Source organism: Durio zibethinus, chromosome 7 (genome assembly GCF_047325235.1).
Source record: "Durio zibethinus cultivar Kanyao isolate XHJ-2024 chromosome 7, ASM4732523v1, whole genome shotgun sequence".
In the NCBI taxonomy this organism is placed as follows: Eukaryota; Viridiplantae; Streptophyta; class Magnoliopsida; order Malvales; family Malvaceae; genus Durio; species Durio zibethinus.
In genome coordinates this window covers 26,884,992-26,900,649 of record NC_143168.1, presented here as the reverse complement: position 1 = coordinate 26,900,649, position 15,658 = coordinate 26,884,992, and the positions used below count along the sequence as shown (strand labels likewise).

General features: G+C 29.8%; 1 protein-coding gene across 1 annotated transcript; it reads left to right on the top strand.

The window, feature by feature from the left end:
* Window positions 1-2,904: 2,904 nt before the first annotated feature.
* On the top strand, window positions 2,905-14,779 carry LOC149518269 (uncharacterized). Its single transcript, XM_089763454.1, is given in 8 exon segments — window positions 2,905-3,151; window positions 3,154-5,561; window positions 5,658-6,119; window positions 6,242-6,985; window positions 7,263-8,096; window positions 8,288-8,752; window positions 12,589-12,708; window positions 13,812-14,779. Coding segments are annotated over 8 exon segments (6,087 nt in total). The 5' UTR covers window positions 2,905-3,021; the 3' UTR covers window positions 14,736-14,779.
* The last annotated feature ends 879 nt before the right edge of the window (window positions 14,780-15,658 follow it).

Sequence of the window (15,658 nt, the reverse complement as noted above, 5' to 3'; positions counted from 1 at the left end):
TGTATCTCTGGTCTCAATGGTGATAATTGTAAGCTGTGAAAGATTGTAGATGAAAACTGTAGGTAGTAGAGAACATGTTAAAGGATCAAGGTGTTTTATTGCTTGTGTGATTGATCCCCCTACTCTCGGCTCTCATGTTTGAAGGCTCCATTTATGAATAAAATTGGGAGTTCAATTCCCTTATTTTCAGGGATCCAGCCTCCATTATCAATTGAATTTCAACTGCTAATAAAGACCAATGGTGTGAAACTAAGATGGCAGGCGGTTGGAATTTGGATTAACAAACCAGTTGATTTAGCTTCTACCATTTTTTTCTGATTCTTTTAACTGTTTTTTTTTTTCAAAATTTTTTATTTTTTGGATTTTCATTTTGATTTTTTCCAACTTTTTTACAAATTTTTCTTTTTTTTATTCACAAAAATAAAAATAAAACCAAATTAATTTCCAACAAGCTTTAAAACTTTGGATTCATTATTGGAATTTGGGCTTGACCCAAACTCAACCGTGAATTAGATTAATTCTTGATTTAAGAAAAATTAAAATTTAATTAAGCTCAAAATATAAATCACAATTATTTAAAGATTCAATGATCCATTTTATGAGTTTGGACAAAAGCAAGTAATAATAATAATAATAATAATAATAATAATAATAATTATTATTATTATTATTATTATTATTATTATTATTATTATTATTATTACACAATTTTAGGGAGGAAGGGTTTTAACCTTTAGAATCATGAGAGAGAATGCATCTACCTTGTACAAGAGAAAATATATGTGATTTTAACATGAGACATGAGTTTTCTATAAAAAGAAAAACTAAGGAAAACATAGGCCTTGTATGGAATAAGAGCTATTATATGGATTTAAATACTAGTGAAAATGATGAGATTAGTGTCGGATTACAAGTTCACTGTTTGTTCTTTTGCATGTACGTACTAATTTTTTTTACATTTATAATAAGTTTTCTTTTATGGTTCATAAATAAATAATTAATAAATATAATCTTTTACCTAATTTAGTCTATTATTTTCTCGATGTTGTATATGCTTTTACTAGAAAATCTCAATATATTTTTTTCCTTTATATCTGTTTGAATTCACTTTTTTTTTGGCTGAAAATATATTTATATTTACGGATATCAACAGAGTTTTATACAAAAAAAAAGACATATTTTAATCTCCTTCTTCTTCTTATTTTTTAACAAAAAATTCGTAATATGAGGATAAAGAGTAAAGAAAAGTGGTTGTAAGTATTAATATTTGAATTTTAAATTTATTGAATACGATAATATAATAGAATCAAATGAATTAAATCTTAAGTTTATAGAGTTTATAATTTTACATTTCTATTTATAATTTTTTTTTATATTTCCTGTAACATGAAGTAAGCGGTAAAATATTATTGTAGCTAGTATGTATTTGTTTATTAATTTGTTTTATATTTGGATAGCAGTTGTCATGGCTAAAAAAATAATGACCAACTAATTATGGGGATAGTCTTTCATTAAAATTTGCTTGTAGCTTCTATTGTCCTTATCATGATAATGTATGACATTAACTTAATGAATTAAAAAAAAGTTATTAAAAAGCATAAAAAAACATTGTTATAACAACTACCTTATTTGCTTGTCGCTTCCAAATGTCTTCTTTTTTTGTCTATATCAATTTTTGTAGATTTATAAGTGTTAACACATGATTTGTTGGCCGGTCATATTTTATTAGTAATTGCAAACTCTCATTAATTTAAAAAAAAAATTGCAAGTTGCACTAAAATCAGATGATTTTATTGTCATAGAAGTTGATTTTATCGCCATAAAAGTTAAATGAATCAATAAAATTGAAATATTTCGTAGATGAAATTTAGATTCCAATCATATTATCAATTATTTATCTTTGGTGGTGCATGGAAAGCACCCTAAACTTTGTTTGACCGAAAAAAAAAGTTGATATATATATATATATATATATATATATAAAATCCAAATACAGAGTTGCTTTTTTCTTTCTTATTTGTTAGTGTTGGTGAATGGAGCTACTTTCTTGTCTTATGCTTTTGGAATGATGTATTATTTAGACTCCATTTGATTGGTTGGTATTTTTTATATTTATTAAAAGATATAAATGAAAATCAAACAGAACCTGATTTATTTAATAAAATTAGTAACCAAGCTTTCTTTACTTAATTAGTAATGTTTCTATTGTGAATTACATTGCTCATATAATTAAAAAACAAAAAAAATATGAAGGCTTATTTTCTATGGGAAATAAAAAAAAAAAAAAGACTTTGTTTTGGTAATGAAAAAATATTGTACGATGCTGGAGTTTTTCTATTATTTAGTTGAAGTGATAATATATTTTTTTTAATATAGCTATCTAAGGCATTTTTGTCTTTCATCAAAACTGCTCTTTCCTATTTGGATTGGGACTGCATTTAGATTGCGACGCATGAAACGGTTTGGAAGCTGTATTTTCGAAGGTCAGTCTTTCTTTATAATTGCTATTTCTATGTTCAAAATTCTAAGCAAATCGCAATGTGAAACAGTTTCTTAATTTCTTCCTTTAATAGAAAGGAAAGGACTTTGGGCAATCTGATGACTGATTCAATTTTTTCATCATGGGTCGCTTTCTTCTATCTGCCCATAAATAAGGCTTCAACCTTTCTCCTCAACTCATCTCATCCCTTTAATCGTTTTCCACTCTTAAGTTTTTGCTTAAATTCAGTTTCTCTTTTTTAAAAAAACCCTTTTCCCTACTTCCCTCCTTGCTGCATTTGTCTTTTTCTAACCTGCTTTTGATCCCCTTGTTCTTCTCTTTTTTTCCTCTCTGTTTCTCTCATTGATTGCTAACGGTTCGGAAGACGAGTCTGTCTAAACAATTTCCAGTCTTCACCCATAACTGATTTTACATATATTCCTATTATCTTTCTTGTTAATTGCTCTCCTGTTGTCTCTGTTTTATTCTGTCATTTGCTTTGCTTGTTTGCTTGAAACTAAACAATCAACCAAAAAATAAACATGGAACCAATTGCAACTGGCACTGCAGCCAGACTTTCTTCGGAAGCTGGGAAAGGCATCTTTCATGAAATCAAACGTCATATGAGATATGTAACTATCTATAAGAAAAACGTTGAAAATTTCGAGGAGAAATGAAGATGTTGTTGGCGAAAAGAGAAAGTGTTCAGAAAGAGATCGAAGTTGCAGAAAGGAACGTGGAGAAGATTAAACCGCACGTCGAGCTTTGGTGCAGTACTGTGGACAAGGTCATCAAAGACGAGGTGAAAAGTGTGAAGGATCTTCAAGACAAAGCAACCACCAAGTGCTTCATTGGCTTGTGTCCTAACATTAAGTCTCGCTACCAACTTAGCAGGAAAGCAGAAGAAGTTGTCGCCGCTGTTAATGAACACCTTCAACAAGGTGAATTCAACAGTGTTTCATGCCCTGCTCCTCCGCCAGAAATAGTTGACGCAACACCTAAAGATTTTGAGAACTTCGAATCAAGAGCAATGGTTTTTAAAGACATCACGGAGGCATTGAAAGATGATACTATCAACGTGATAGGGGTGTATGGGATGGCTGGCGTGGGCAAAACCACTCTAGTCAAAGAAGTCGCTAGACAAGTCAAAGAAAATAAGTTATTTGATTCGGTGATCATGGCAATTGTGAATCAGACTCCTGACGTTCAAAAAATTCAAGACCAACTTGCAGATTTATTGGGTCTAAAATTAGAAGAAACGAGTATGGTTGTAAGAGCAGGTCGATTTAGCGAAAGATTGAAGAAAGAGAAGAAGGTTCTCGTTATTTTAGATGATATTTGGAAGAAACTAGATCTGAATGATGTGGGGATTCCTTTAGGAGATGAGAATAAGGGATGCAACATATTGCTCACGTCAAGAGATCTAAATGTTCTAAGGAATGAGATGGATGCTCAGAAAAATTTTGCTCTCTCTGTTTTAGAAGGTAAAGAAGCTTGGGACCTGTTTAAGAAGATGGCTGGGGACGATGCTGAAAGTCCTGAGTTGCGATCTACAGCAATCGAAGTAGCGAAAAAATGTGCAGGACTGCCTGTCGCCATTGTAACAGTTGCAAGGGCTTTAAGAAACAAAGGGTCATTCGCGTGGAATGATGCTTTGAGAAAACTACAAAGGCCTTCCCCAACAAACTTCACTGGAATACCAGCACATATTTATTCAGCGATAGAGTTGAGTTACAACCAGTTGGAAAGCGAAGAACTCAAACAGACATTCTTGCTTTGTGGTCTACTAGGTCATAACACTGCTATTGGAGACTTGCTGAAATATACCATTGGTTTGGGTTTATTTCATGGTGTCAACACAGTAGAAGAAACCCGAGATAGATTGCTGACAGTGGTGAGTGACCTCAAATCCTCTTGTTTGTTGCATGATAGTTACACCAATGTGCGTGTTGATATACATGATCTCATTTGTGATGTGGCGTTAGCAATTGCTTCTAGGGACAACAATGTGTTTGCATTAAAAGACGAAGATGTTCTGAAAGATTGGCCTAATGGAGAGACAATGGAAAAATGCACCATGATTAGTTTGAGATATGCTAATATTAGCTATTTTCCGAAAGAGTTGAAATGTCCGCGATTTACCTTTTTCTTTGTGGGTAGCAAGGATTCTTCTGTGAAAATACCAACCAGCTTTTTCTTGGAAATGAAAAATCTTGAAGTATTAGATTTGACTAAGATGCATTTTTCGTACTTACCTTCATCAATTAGTCTTTTAAAAAATCTTCGAACATTGTGCCTAGATCAATGTGTGCTGGGAGATATTACCCTTATTGGAGAGCTTAAGAATTTAGAAATTCTTAGCCTTTTGAGTTCTGATATTGAAATGCTGCCTAAGGAAATTGGGCAACTGGTTAAACTAAAGTTGTTAGATCTGAGTGACTGTACCAAACTCAAGGTAATACCACGAGGTCTCTTATCAAGTTTTTCCAGATTAGAAGAATTATTTATGGCCAATAGTTTTGTTCATTGGGAGGTAGAGGGACAAGTCAATGCTAGTCTTGCTGAATTGAAGGCTTTGTCTTGCTTGACCACTTTAAATGTTCATATTTTTTATGCTAAGATTATTCCAAAAGACTTGTTCCCAGCGAAATTGAAAAGATATAAGATTTTCATAGGAGATCAGGCAAGGGATAGGTTTTTTAAGAATGAATGCTTGAGAACACTTAACTTGAAGCTAAACACAAGCATTCATCATTTGGATCCTGGAATTAAAAGGTTGTTGATGAACACTGAAGATCTGTACCTTGAAGAAATGAAAGGTGCCGAGATTGTGCTGCCTGAATTCCATGACTGGCATTGTTTTCGATATTTGAAGAATCTCCATATCCAAAATGGTTTGGAGATCCAATATATCGTTGATGATCATGATGCAGTTGATATAATTGAGTTTCTCCAATTACGATCTTTGACACTTGAAGATCTACCAAAGCTCGTTAGCTTCTGCTCTGAGAACAAACCGGGCTCTGCTTTCATACCTCAACATCAGTTGCCACTTTTCAGTCGAAAGGTAATTATGTATTCTTGAGTAGTAATGTTTTTTGAGCCTATTCTTGTGTTGGAAAACATCATTCCTTTTTTTTTTCAATGTTTTAATTCTAGAATAATTACACACATGTAGATGGTCTTCCCTTGCTTGGAGAATCTTCATTTGTCCTCAATCAATGTTGAAAGGATATGGCACAGCCAGCTTTCAAATAAATCTGACTACACTCAGAATCTGACAAGTTTGATCATTAAGGGTTGTGACAACTTAAAACATCTATTATCATCTTCCTTGGCTACAAGTCTAGCACATCTCAAATGTTTTGAGATAGTTGAATGCAAGTGCTTGAGGGAGATAATATTTACAGAAGATATAGAAGAAGAAAACAAGTCTACGATTTCATTTCCTCAATTAAACTCTCTAAAGATAAGGAATCTTCAGCATATCATTGGATTTTGTTCAAAAGATTATAATATTGAATTCCCATCCTTGAAGTTATTGGAGATAAAGAACTGTCCTCGATTGGGGGGATTCATATATAAATCTACAATGGAGGAGAACCAATGTTTCTCTCCACAAGTTCTCTTCAGTGAAAAGGTATTACAGTTAATATTTTCTTTTGTAAACTTGCTTAACCTGTGTATGGCTTTTAAGGTTTTTGATATATTGTTGGAACTAACGTTTATATATTACTTATTAATGGTATGAATTGCATATAGGTTGCATTTCCTACTTTGGCAAAGATGAACCTATCCCACTTGAGCAATATGAAGATGATATGGCACAATCACCTGTCTGCAAGTTCCTTTTGCAAACTGGAAAGAATGGAGGTTAGACACTGTGATGAGTTATTGACTATTTTTCCATCTACTATGCTGTTGGGAGGAACATTCCAACTACTGCAAAGTATGTCAGTATCCCATTGTGGTTCACTAGAAGAGGTATTTGAACTACAAATGTTAAATATGGAAGACCCGTGGGTTGTGGTTACCCAACTAAGAGAATTGTATGTTTTTAATCTACCAAAATTGAAGAATGTTTGGAACAAGGACCCCCAAGGAATTTTGACATTTCAAAATTTAAATGTAGTATACGTTAGGGCCTGTTGGAGTTTGAAGTATGTGTTTCCGGCCTCAATTGCCAGAGTTCTTCCACAACTTAAAGATCTTACAGTAGATAGCTGCGCAGTGGAGGAGATTGTTTCGAAAGCGGAAGGATGGGAAATGGGTGTTACTAATTTTGAGTTTGATCAAGTGTCCTCCCTAGTGCTATGGAACCTTCCAAAACTTAAATGTTTTTATCCAGGAATGCATACAACAAAGTGGCCAATGTTAAAAAAGTTGAAAACATACCACTGCAACAAAGTGAAGATACTTGACATCGGATACCTTAATTTGCCAGAAATGAATGAGGATGACCATTTGGAGTCCCCAATCCAACCACCACTCTTGTTAGTTGAAAAGGTATGACCTCTAGCACATACTTAAAAAGCTACCTTGTTAATAATACCTTGTACCTGATTTTTTTTATTGATCATTTCATTCAAATTTGAATTATATCATTTCTAAAAGTCTTATAATGGAAATTCACTAGCTCTTTAGACTTTAAGCAAAGAGACACAAGCACCTATGTACCAATTAGCCAAATGCTTAGATGCTGTAATATATCTCTTAGTAGATAAATTTTCCATTTTCACTAGAAAAGTACAAAATTCTAATTGATTTTTCTTTGCTTTTTTAGGTGGTTCCTAAATTAGAAGAAGTGTCCTTGACCAGCGATGACATTGCAATCATATGTGATAGCAAGGTTTCCAAAGGCATTTTCCATGAAATAAAAGCTCTTTATTTGGAATGCTACCACGATGAATCTGCTATTTTCCCAACTATCTTTCTTGAAAGATTCAGCAATTTGGAAAAGCTTGAGGTGATTTGTTGCAAATTTATGGATTTATTCTCCTCCGAAGGAGGTTTTGGTAAGGGGACCAATGCTCAAACGCTTTTACCTATTAGAAACTTAAGACTGAACAGCCTTTATTATATAAAACACATATGGACGCAAGGGTCACGACTTGACTGCAAATTTCCCAATCTTGAAACACTTGAAGTTTCCAATTGTGGCAACTTGATTAGCTTAGGATTGTCCTCAACACCTTTTCAAAATCTCATGACTTTGGATGTTCGGGAATGTGAAGCAATGATAAACTTAGTTACATCCTTAGCAGTCCAAAGTTTGGTCCAACTCAAAAATTTGAGAATAAAAAACTGTGTTTCAATGAAACAAATTATTGGAAATGAGGGAGATGATGAAGCAGCCTCTGTCATTATTTTCAACCGGTTGAAATGTTTGGAACTTCGACATTTACCAAGCCTCAAAAGCTTTTGTTCAGGCAATCACACATTTGGATTCCCATCTTTGGACCAAGTAATTGTAAGCCAGTGTCCTGAATTGGAGATCTTTTGCAAGGGAGAGTTAAATGCTCCAACTCTGCAAAGAGTACAAGTAACTGACAAAGATGAGAAGGGACATTGGGATGGTGACCTTAATAGCACCATTCAACAGTTGTTCAAAAAAAAGGTACTTACTGATTTACAAAAGTTTTTTTTTTTTTAATCTTTGAAATAAATGTCTTTTTAGGCAAGCTTTTTATTGGTAGATGTTATTTTCAACCATTTATTATTATTTTTTGGGTTTGATTTTATTCAAGTTTTATATATTCTTTTTTTTTTTGTGTGGTAATAATTGGTGTCATAAATTGGATTCTGTAGGTTGACTATGAAGCAATGGAGTATCTAATGCTTACTGAGTTTTCCAAGGCAATAGAGATCTGGAGGGATAATCTTCCAAAAAGTTTAAATTTAAAAAATCTTAAATGTTTGGAAGTTTATGAATGTAATAGCTTGACATACGTATTTACCACTTCCATGGTTTTGGATCTTGTGCAATTGAAGCAGATGCAAGTTAGAAATTGTCCGATGATGGAGCAAATTATCACAAATGATGGAGCAGAGGAAGCAGCTACAAACACAATCATGTTTCCTTCCCTTCAATCCATAAGTATTGTGTCATGTTCAAACTTAAGAAGTTTTTATTTGGGAAGTAATACGGTGGAGTGTTCATATTTGACAGCACTCGGGTTAGTGGATTGCCCTAAGATGGTTGCATTCATATCTTCATCTCCAAGAGAGCAGAATATAGAGAATATTGCTATTGCACCATTGTTCAATGATAAGGTTAGTTTTTGTTTCTGCATATGGTTCTTTATTTTCTATTAATGACTTTTTATTAAATTGAAATATTGGATAATATTTGTTTATTTCTTATTCATTAAATTAACTATTTTACTCTTAATTAATATATTTTATTAAATTGAAATGTTGTCTAATATTTATTTATTTTCTTATTAACACTGAAAACTTTATTAAAATAAACTTATCTTAATTGATAATTTTCTTATTGAACTAAAGATTAATTAATTTTGATCTATTTTATTTCTTTATTAATCTTGAATTTTTTTATCAAAATAAACTATTTTTAATCAAATTTAATTGTATACCTTTCTATCATTAAAAAGTTAAATATGTATAAGATTTATTATTAATATATAATAAATAAGTTGCAAAATGTTATTTTTTTATATATTCTAATTGAATTAGATATAAAGGGACTATTGTTTTCCTCTTCATATTTTTTTTCTTTTTTATGAAAGTCTATTTTCCTATTAAAGAGAGGAGAGATTCACTTATACTAGCTTAAGAGCTACACATTTTTTGACCTTTTAATCAAAATGGTTAAATGTAAGTGTTAAAGATTTAATATTGATATAAAGGTCAAAAAAATGTGTAACTCTCATATCTATTATAAGTAGATCCTTACACACACGCGCGCGCGCACACACACACATATATATATATATATAAAGTGATTAACTTACGTCAGTGTAAAACTTTTTAATTTTAGTTTTATACTTTTTTTTAGTCATTGATATCAATAGATTTAATAGATGAGATTAAACCATTTTTTCATTTGTCTCTTCAATTACTTTGATCTATTGAAATTAATGATTAAAAAAAATATAAAACTAAAAAATTTTAGACTGATGTAAATTTGTCCCTCCTTTCTTTATATATGAAGACGTATCTACCTACATTAGTGTAAATCTTACATTTTATATTATTCTTGGATCAAAATTACTAAAATTAAAATTATTATTTTGATTCAAATTATTTATGAATTTGATTTTGATCCAAATGTTAAAAAAAATATAATACTTATATTAGTATAAGTAAATCCTTACTTTCTCTTTCTCTCTCTCTCTCTCTCTCTATATATATATATATATATATATCTTGTGTTAGTTATTTAAATTTATTTTATATCTCGTAACATATAAAAATAGTCAATAAATTTTAAATAGCATAATAAATTGGTTTTAATGTATTTTCTTGAAAATAATTTAACAAAATAAGGAAAACATAATATTAGAAAGCCAGATAATGAAATGACAATGTTACATAATTCATAGAATATGTATATTATTAAATAATTATAAAGTGATAATTCCTCATGTTACTCAATGTCCTATTTAAATTTATTTTTGTAAGTAGTTTGTGTATTATATTAGCACTCTTTCACTTTGTGTATTTTTTTTTTTCTCTTTTTGCATGCAAAAGGATGATAGCAAATTAGAAAATATCAAACTTTAATACTACTTTAGGATTTTAATTACTTAGTCTATAAAAAATTAATTATAAAAAATAATACAATAAATTTCTATTATAATAGATGAGGTATACCTTTAATTACCTTAATATGTATATACATTTTAATTACTTATCTATACCTTACTATTAAAAGAATTTCCAAAGGATTTTGCATTTGACATCCATTGAAAATCTTTTAATTGCAGAGGATGTTAAAGGGATTTGTTTTTTTGGTGCTTCTAAATGCATCTCTATTTTTTTTTCGACGCCTATTTTATTTTTTTAAAATCATATTTAAGTGAAATTATTTAATTACTCTTCTTACCTTTAAAAGATTTGAATATTCATATTTGATAAGTCAAATATCTTACCAAATATATGTTTTTGGTAAGTTATATAAGTTATCGGAATATCCGATAACTTATATAACTTACTAGATTAAGTTACCTTATATGCATGTCTGGTACCTTATATAATTTAACGAAATTTTATATATGATAAATTATTTAAATTTAAAAAACTTTAAATCTTAAATTGTAAATCCTAAATTTAAAAATTTAGTTGAGAAAAAAAATCACATAGCTTGAAGAATTTTCGTAACACTGACTGATAAAAACTATAGCTTTAATAAAAATAGGACTTGATTACAACATATAAGTTTTGGATTTTCTTCTTGATTTTAATGATCTAAGAGATGGGAAATGACCAATGTTTTTTTATGAAATTTTTAAGCCACTTAAATGATGTTTCTAATGAGAATCGAAATTTTTTAAAAGTTTTCAAATATGAGAATTTGAAATCTTTTAAAAATTTTTGGATAGAGAATCCTAAAGTTTATAAAAGCTTTTTTTTTTTTAAATAATTAAATAATTTCACCTAAACTAGCTTTGAAAAAAAGAATAGGCATGAAGAATAAGCACGGAATACAAATAAAAACTTTTTTTTGAAGTAAAGGGTTTTGTTATATATTAAAGTTAGGTACATATAAATTTACTTTAATACCTTTTGTTTCCAATGTGAGATATATTTTTTGTTTGCTACTTGGCTCACAAGAGCTTGGCATGTCCCAAGCTTTTTTCTTTTAAATTTCATCTTTATTGAAAAAAATATATAATACTCACACTAATATAAGTGGAACCCTCATCTTCTTAATAAGTTATCTTATTTTTTATTTTTTAAATTTAAATTTTTATTTTTTTTGAAATGGTCTCCTTAATGTTGCAATTTTTTATATTTATTTCTTTTTTTTATATATTCTTCTATGTTAAATTCAATATTTTAATTTGATTTTCTTATAGAAAAAAGATATTGAAAAATCTAAAAAGAGAGAGAATGATAGAGAAATAGTCATAATATTTATTTTTTAATAAAAATTAAAATGTGATAAAATTAAAAAATTCTCAAATAATAGATGAGATAATTTTCCTACTTACAATATCTACAAATATCTACTCTATTAGTAGTAATAGTAACTATATATTTACTATATAAAAATTTATATTATATACAAAATTTCCAACACTACTGTAAGATTGATATATGTTCAACATTAGAAGTACATACATAATAAAAGGGAGTAAAATAAAACAATCATAAAAATTGTATATATAATAGTTTAAAAACAAGAAAAAATATATTTACATTTCAAGTGTTATTATCCTCTATATCCTACTTAATTTTATCTAGTTATAAGTAATTAATATATTAAAATTAACCCCATGCAACGCAAGGGCTAAACACTAGTTTTTTTATTATTATAATTATTGCAATGATGTGTTATCTACTTGCAATGCAATTGTAGAAAAAATTAGTAGTTTTTTATGCTCTTAATCAGAATCCTTTAAACAGTGGTTCTTTCATCTACTAATTTCATCTTTCTTAAATTTTTGTTAAGATTTGAAATTGACATTTTTCCTTCTCTTTTGTGTATCTTATCAATTTAGTAGTATAGTTTATTTCTTCTTTTTAATGCAATCAAATAAATTTTTTTATAGGTGGTGTTTCCTAACTTAAGAGATTTGGCAATCATTGGCTCTGGAAATTGGACAATGATATGGGAGGATAAACTCATTTTGGGTTCATTTTATGAACTAACTGTCCTTTTAGTGCAAAATTGTGAAAAACTTTTGAATATATTTCCATTTCATATGATGGAAAGACTTGACAAACTCGAAAATTTTTTAATTGTGAACTGTGAATCCTTAGTAGACATAATTAGACCTGATCATGGATTCAATTCCATTGAATCAGCCACTAATTTTATATTTCCTAAAGTAAGAAACTTGTTACTTCAACAATTGCCCAAATTGAAGAACTTCTACTCCAGGCCGCATACTACAAGCTGGCCATCCTTAAAACAATTGCAGGTGAAAGGATGCGACAATGTGGAGATATTAGCTAGGCAGTACCTAAGCTTTTCGGAAACACTTAGAGAGAGCCAATCGGAAATTATCTCTTTTCAACAACCCTTGTTTTGCGTCACTGAGGTATGAACCCCTAATATTTATGTACAATGTAAGCATTTAAAGATTGTTATACTATTCTTTTCTATTTTCATTTTTTTTGTTTTCGAAAATTTTGTTTTGAAAACATAAAACATATTTGATAAGTAATTTTGTTAAATATAAAAAAATACTTAAATCATCACAAATATAATAATAATAATTCAATACGCAATAAAATTTTGAACTAAATAAAAATAATATTGTATTTGTTAAATAAAATTATATTATTTGCATAATATTTTTATTACCATTTGATAGTAATATTAAATATTTGATTTCATTATATTAGAATTTAATGTCCTTTAATAACAATATAATTGAATATATACATAATAATAAAATTAGAAAATATTAATTAAATTAATATTTAAACAATAATAATTTGACTAATATTAATAAAATTAAATTTATAATATTTAAATGAATTAATATAATTCTAATTGTGATATATTCTATAATAAAATGAACCTATAACCCATAATTAAAATTCAATAATATTAGCTATCGATTGTTGAATTTTTAGTGACATAAAATCCTTTTATAGAAACAACAAAGGATTTAAACCTTTCAAAAGTTTTAACTTTTTGTAGAATTTGTTTAGTTAAGTTCTAATTTGCTGATTAATTTATTTATTTGATTATTCAATGATTTCTTATATATAGGTGTAGTATTTTATTATAATTATAATTTCTCTTTTACTTGTAATTTCAAAAAAAAAATTCTTATATATAGATGTAATACTAAAAAAGTTTCGTTAATACAAGTTAGGTTGGTTAAACATAATATGTTTTACATGCATGATAAATTTCATCTATGATTTTTAATTTTTTTTTTTTTTATTTTGGTACCGCCACTGCACCAAATAAGGCTTTTACCATGTAACATGTCACGTGGACATTCCCTTTGAATGCCATGTGAACATTTGTCTCAATTGTTATTGAAAAAATGTGACAAAATAATCAACATGGAAATTTCAAAGGTTAAGGATATAAATAGAGCAACCTAAAAGTTAAAGATCATAGATGAAATTTACCATTCAAAATCATTGTTTTTGTTTTAACATATTTTGTAATTGTGATTCTCAGAATGCATTCCCCAATTTAGAATGGTTACTATTGGAAAAGAATGACATTATGATGGAGATATGGCATGGACAACTTCCGGCCCAATACTTTTGCAAACTAACAGATCTTTGGCTCGAAAGAGTTCCCAATAGATCAGTTACTATCTTAAACAGTTTCACTCATTTATTACCAAATCTTGAAAAGCTTGTTGTGAGAGAAGCTCCCTTCAGCAACATATTTCAATGCGAAGGACTTGGGGGTGAGGAGGAACATCCACGAACACTTGCTCGGTTGAGTGAATTAACGCTGCATGAGCTTCCTGAGTTGACACATATCTGGAAGGAAGAATTCCAAGTTGGAGAAGTTTTCAGCAACCTTTCAACACTACAACTGTGGAAATGTGACAAATTAAAGAATTTAGTGCCGTCCTATGTGTATTTTAAACATTTGACAACTCTGGAAGTGTCAAATTGTCAAGGGCTTAAGAATTTAGTAGCACTCCCAACGGCAAAAAGCATGGTGGCACTCACAAAATTGAGAATTATTGATTGCCAAATGATAGAAGAAACCATAGCTTATGGAAGTGATGATGTGAAGGATGGCATCGTCTTCTCCCAGCTGAAGTCTTTGGAACTTTGTAGTCTTCCGATCTTATCAAGCTTCTGCTCAGGGGATTATGCCTTCGAATTCCCTTCTTTGGAAGAGGTTATTGTGAGAAACTGTCCAAAGATGGAGATTTTCTGCGGAGGAGAGTTAGCTACACCAAGTTTGCGGAGAGTGCGATTTGCTGAAGATAAAGAGCGTTGGGATGGCAATCTAAACACCACCATGGAACAAATTTTCATAGAAATGGTATGTGTTCATTCAAATACTCTCTTTTCTTTTCTTTTTTTTTTTTACAAAATTTCAGAATTTTTTGTTCTTTTTGCTTCTAAAGTATGTTAAAGCTAACCATTCTAAATAGTTGCAATTTGGCTTAATTAACTAGGATTGTTTTTCTATGTTCTGACATATTATACTAAAGCAGAATTCCATAGAGAATAATTACGGACTAATTAAGTTTAATCTTTCTGAAAAGAAATTCAGGAATTCAGTTGAAGGATAAGTGTTTTTCAGCAGACAGTAAAACTACATATACAGGATGGAGTAGACGCACCTTTATTCTTTATCCGGTAATAAAGATTATTATTATTGAAATGAAGATTTGATGCCCGCTCATAAAATTGCAGTCACATTTTTATGGAATGGAAGATTATAGCCATGAAATCAGAAGTAATCTGATATGTTAAACCTTTTTTGCAGTTGCATAGTCAAAACTTAGTGGTTATACATGTCACCTTGTCACCTTGTTTTTAGAATTCTCTGCAAATATGTGGTTCTTTTAACAGAGTTTGATTTTACTTTTATTATGATGTTGTTATGTTTACAGAGTGTCCAGAATTCTATGGCGGAGGAAGGTTGCGTGACACAAGCTCAAGCTGAATAAAAAAAACGTTTTCTATGTTTTTGAGACAAGTGCTTCACCTCATGTTCTTTTGAGAATTAAAGGTATTCTTTTGCAAAACTTCATTTGTCTTCTCATATTGTTAGAATTTCTTTATAGTTGGTGTGGTGCTTCTTTGTTTCAGGATGAATGGAGCACACCTCTGCTCTACCACCAACCCTGTCAAAGCTGCCATGTTTCAGGGTTCCAGAAGCCTATTTCTCTACCTAACAATGTTTGTTTTTAAAATTTTTGCAATATTGAGTGATTTGGATTTTTGTATTGATCTCTAGGTACCTTGACAGTAGTTCGGATTTTGATATTCTTAAAGATCTTGTTTACGAATATGTATATTTTATTTAACTGTAACTTACATCACATGATA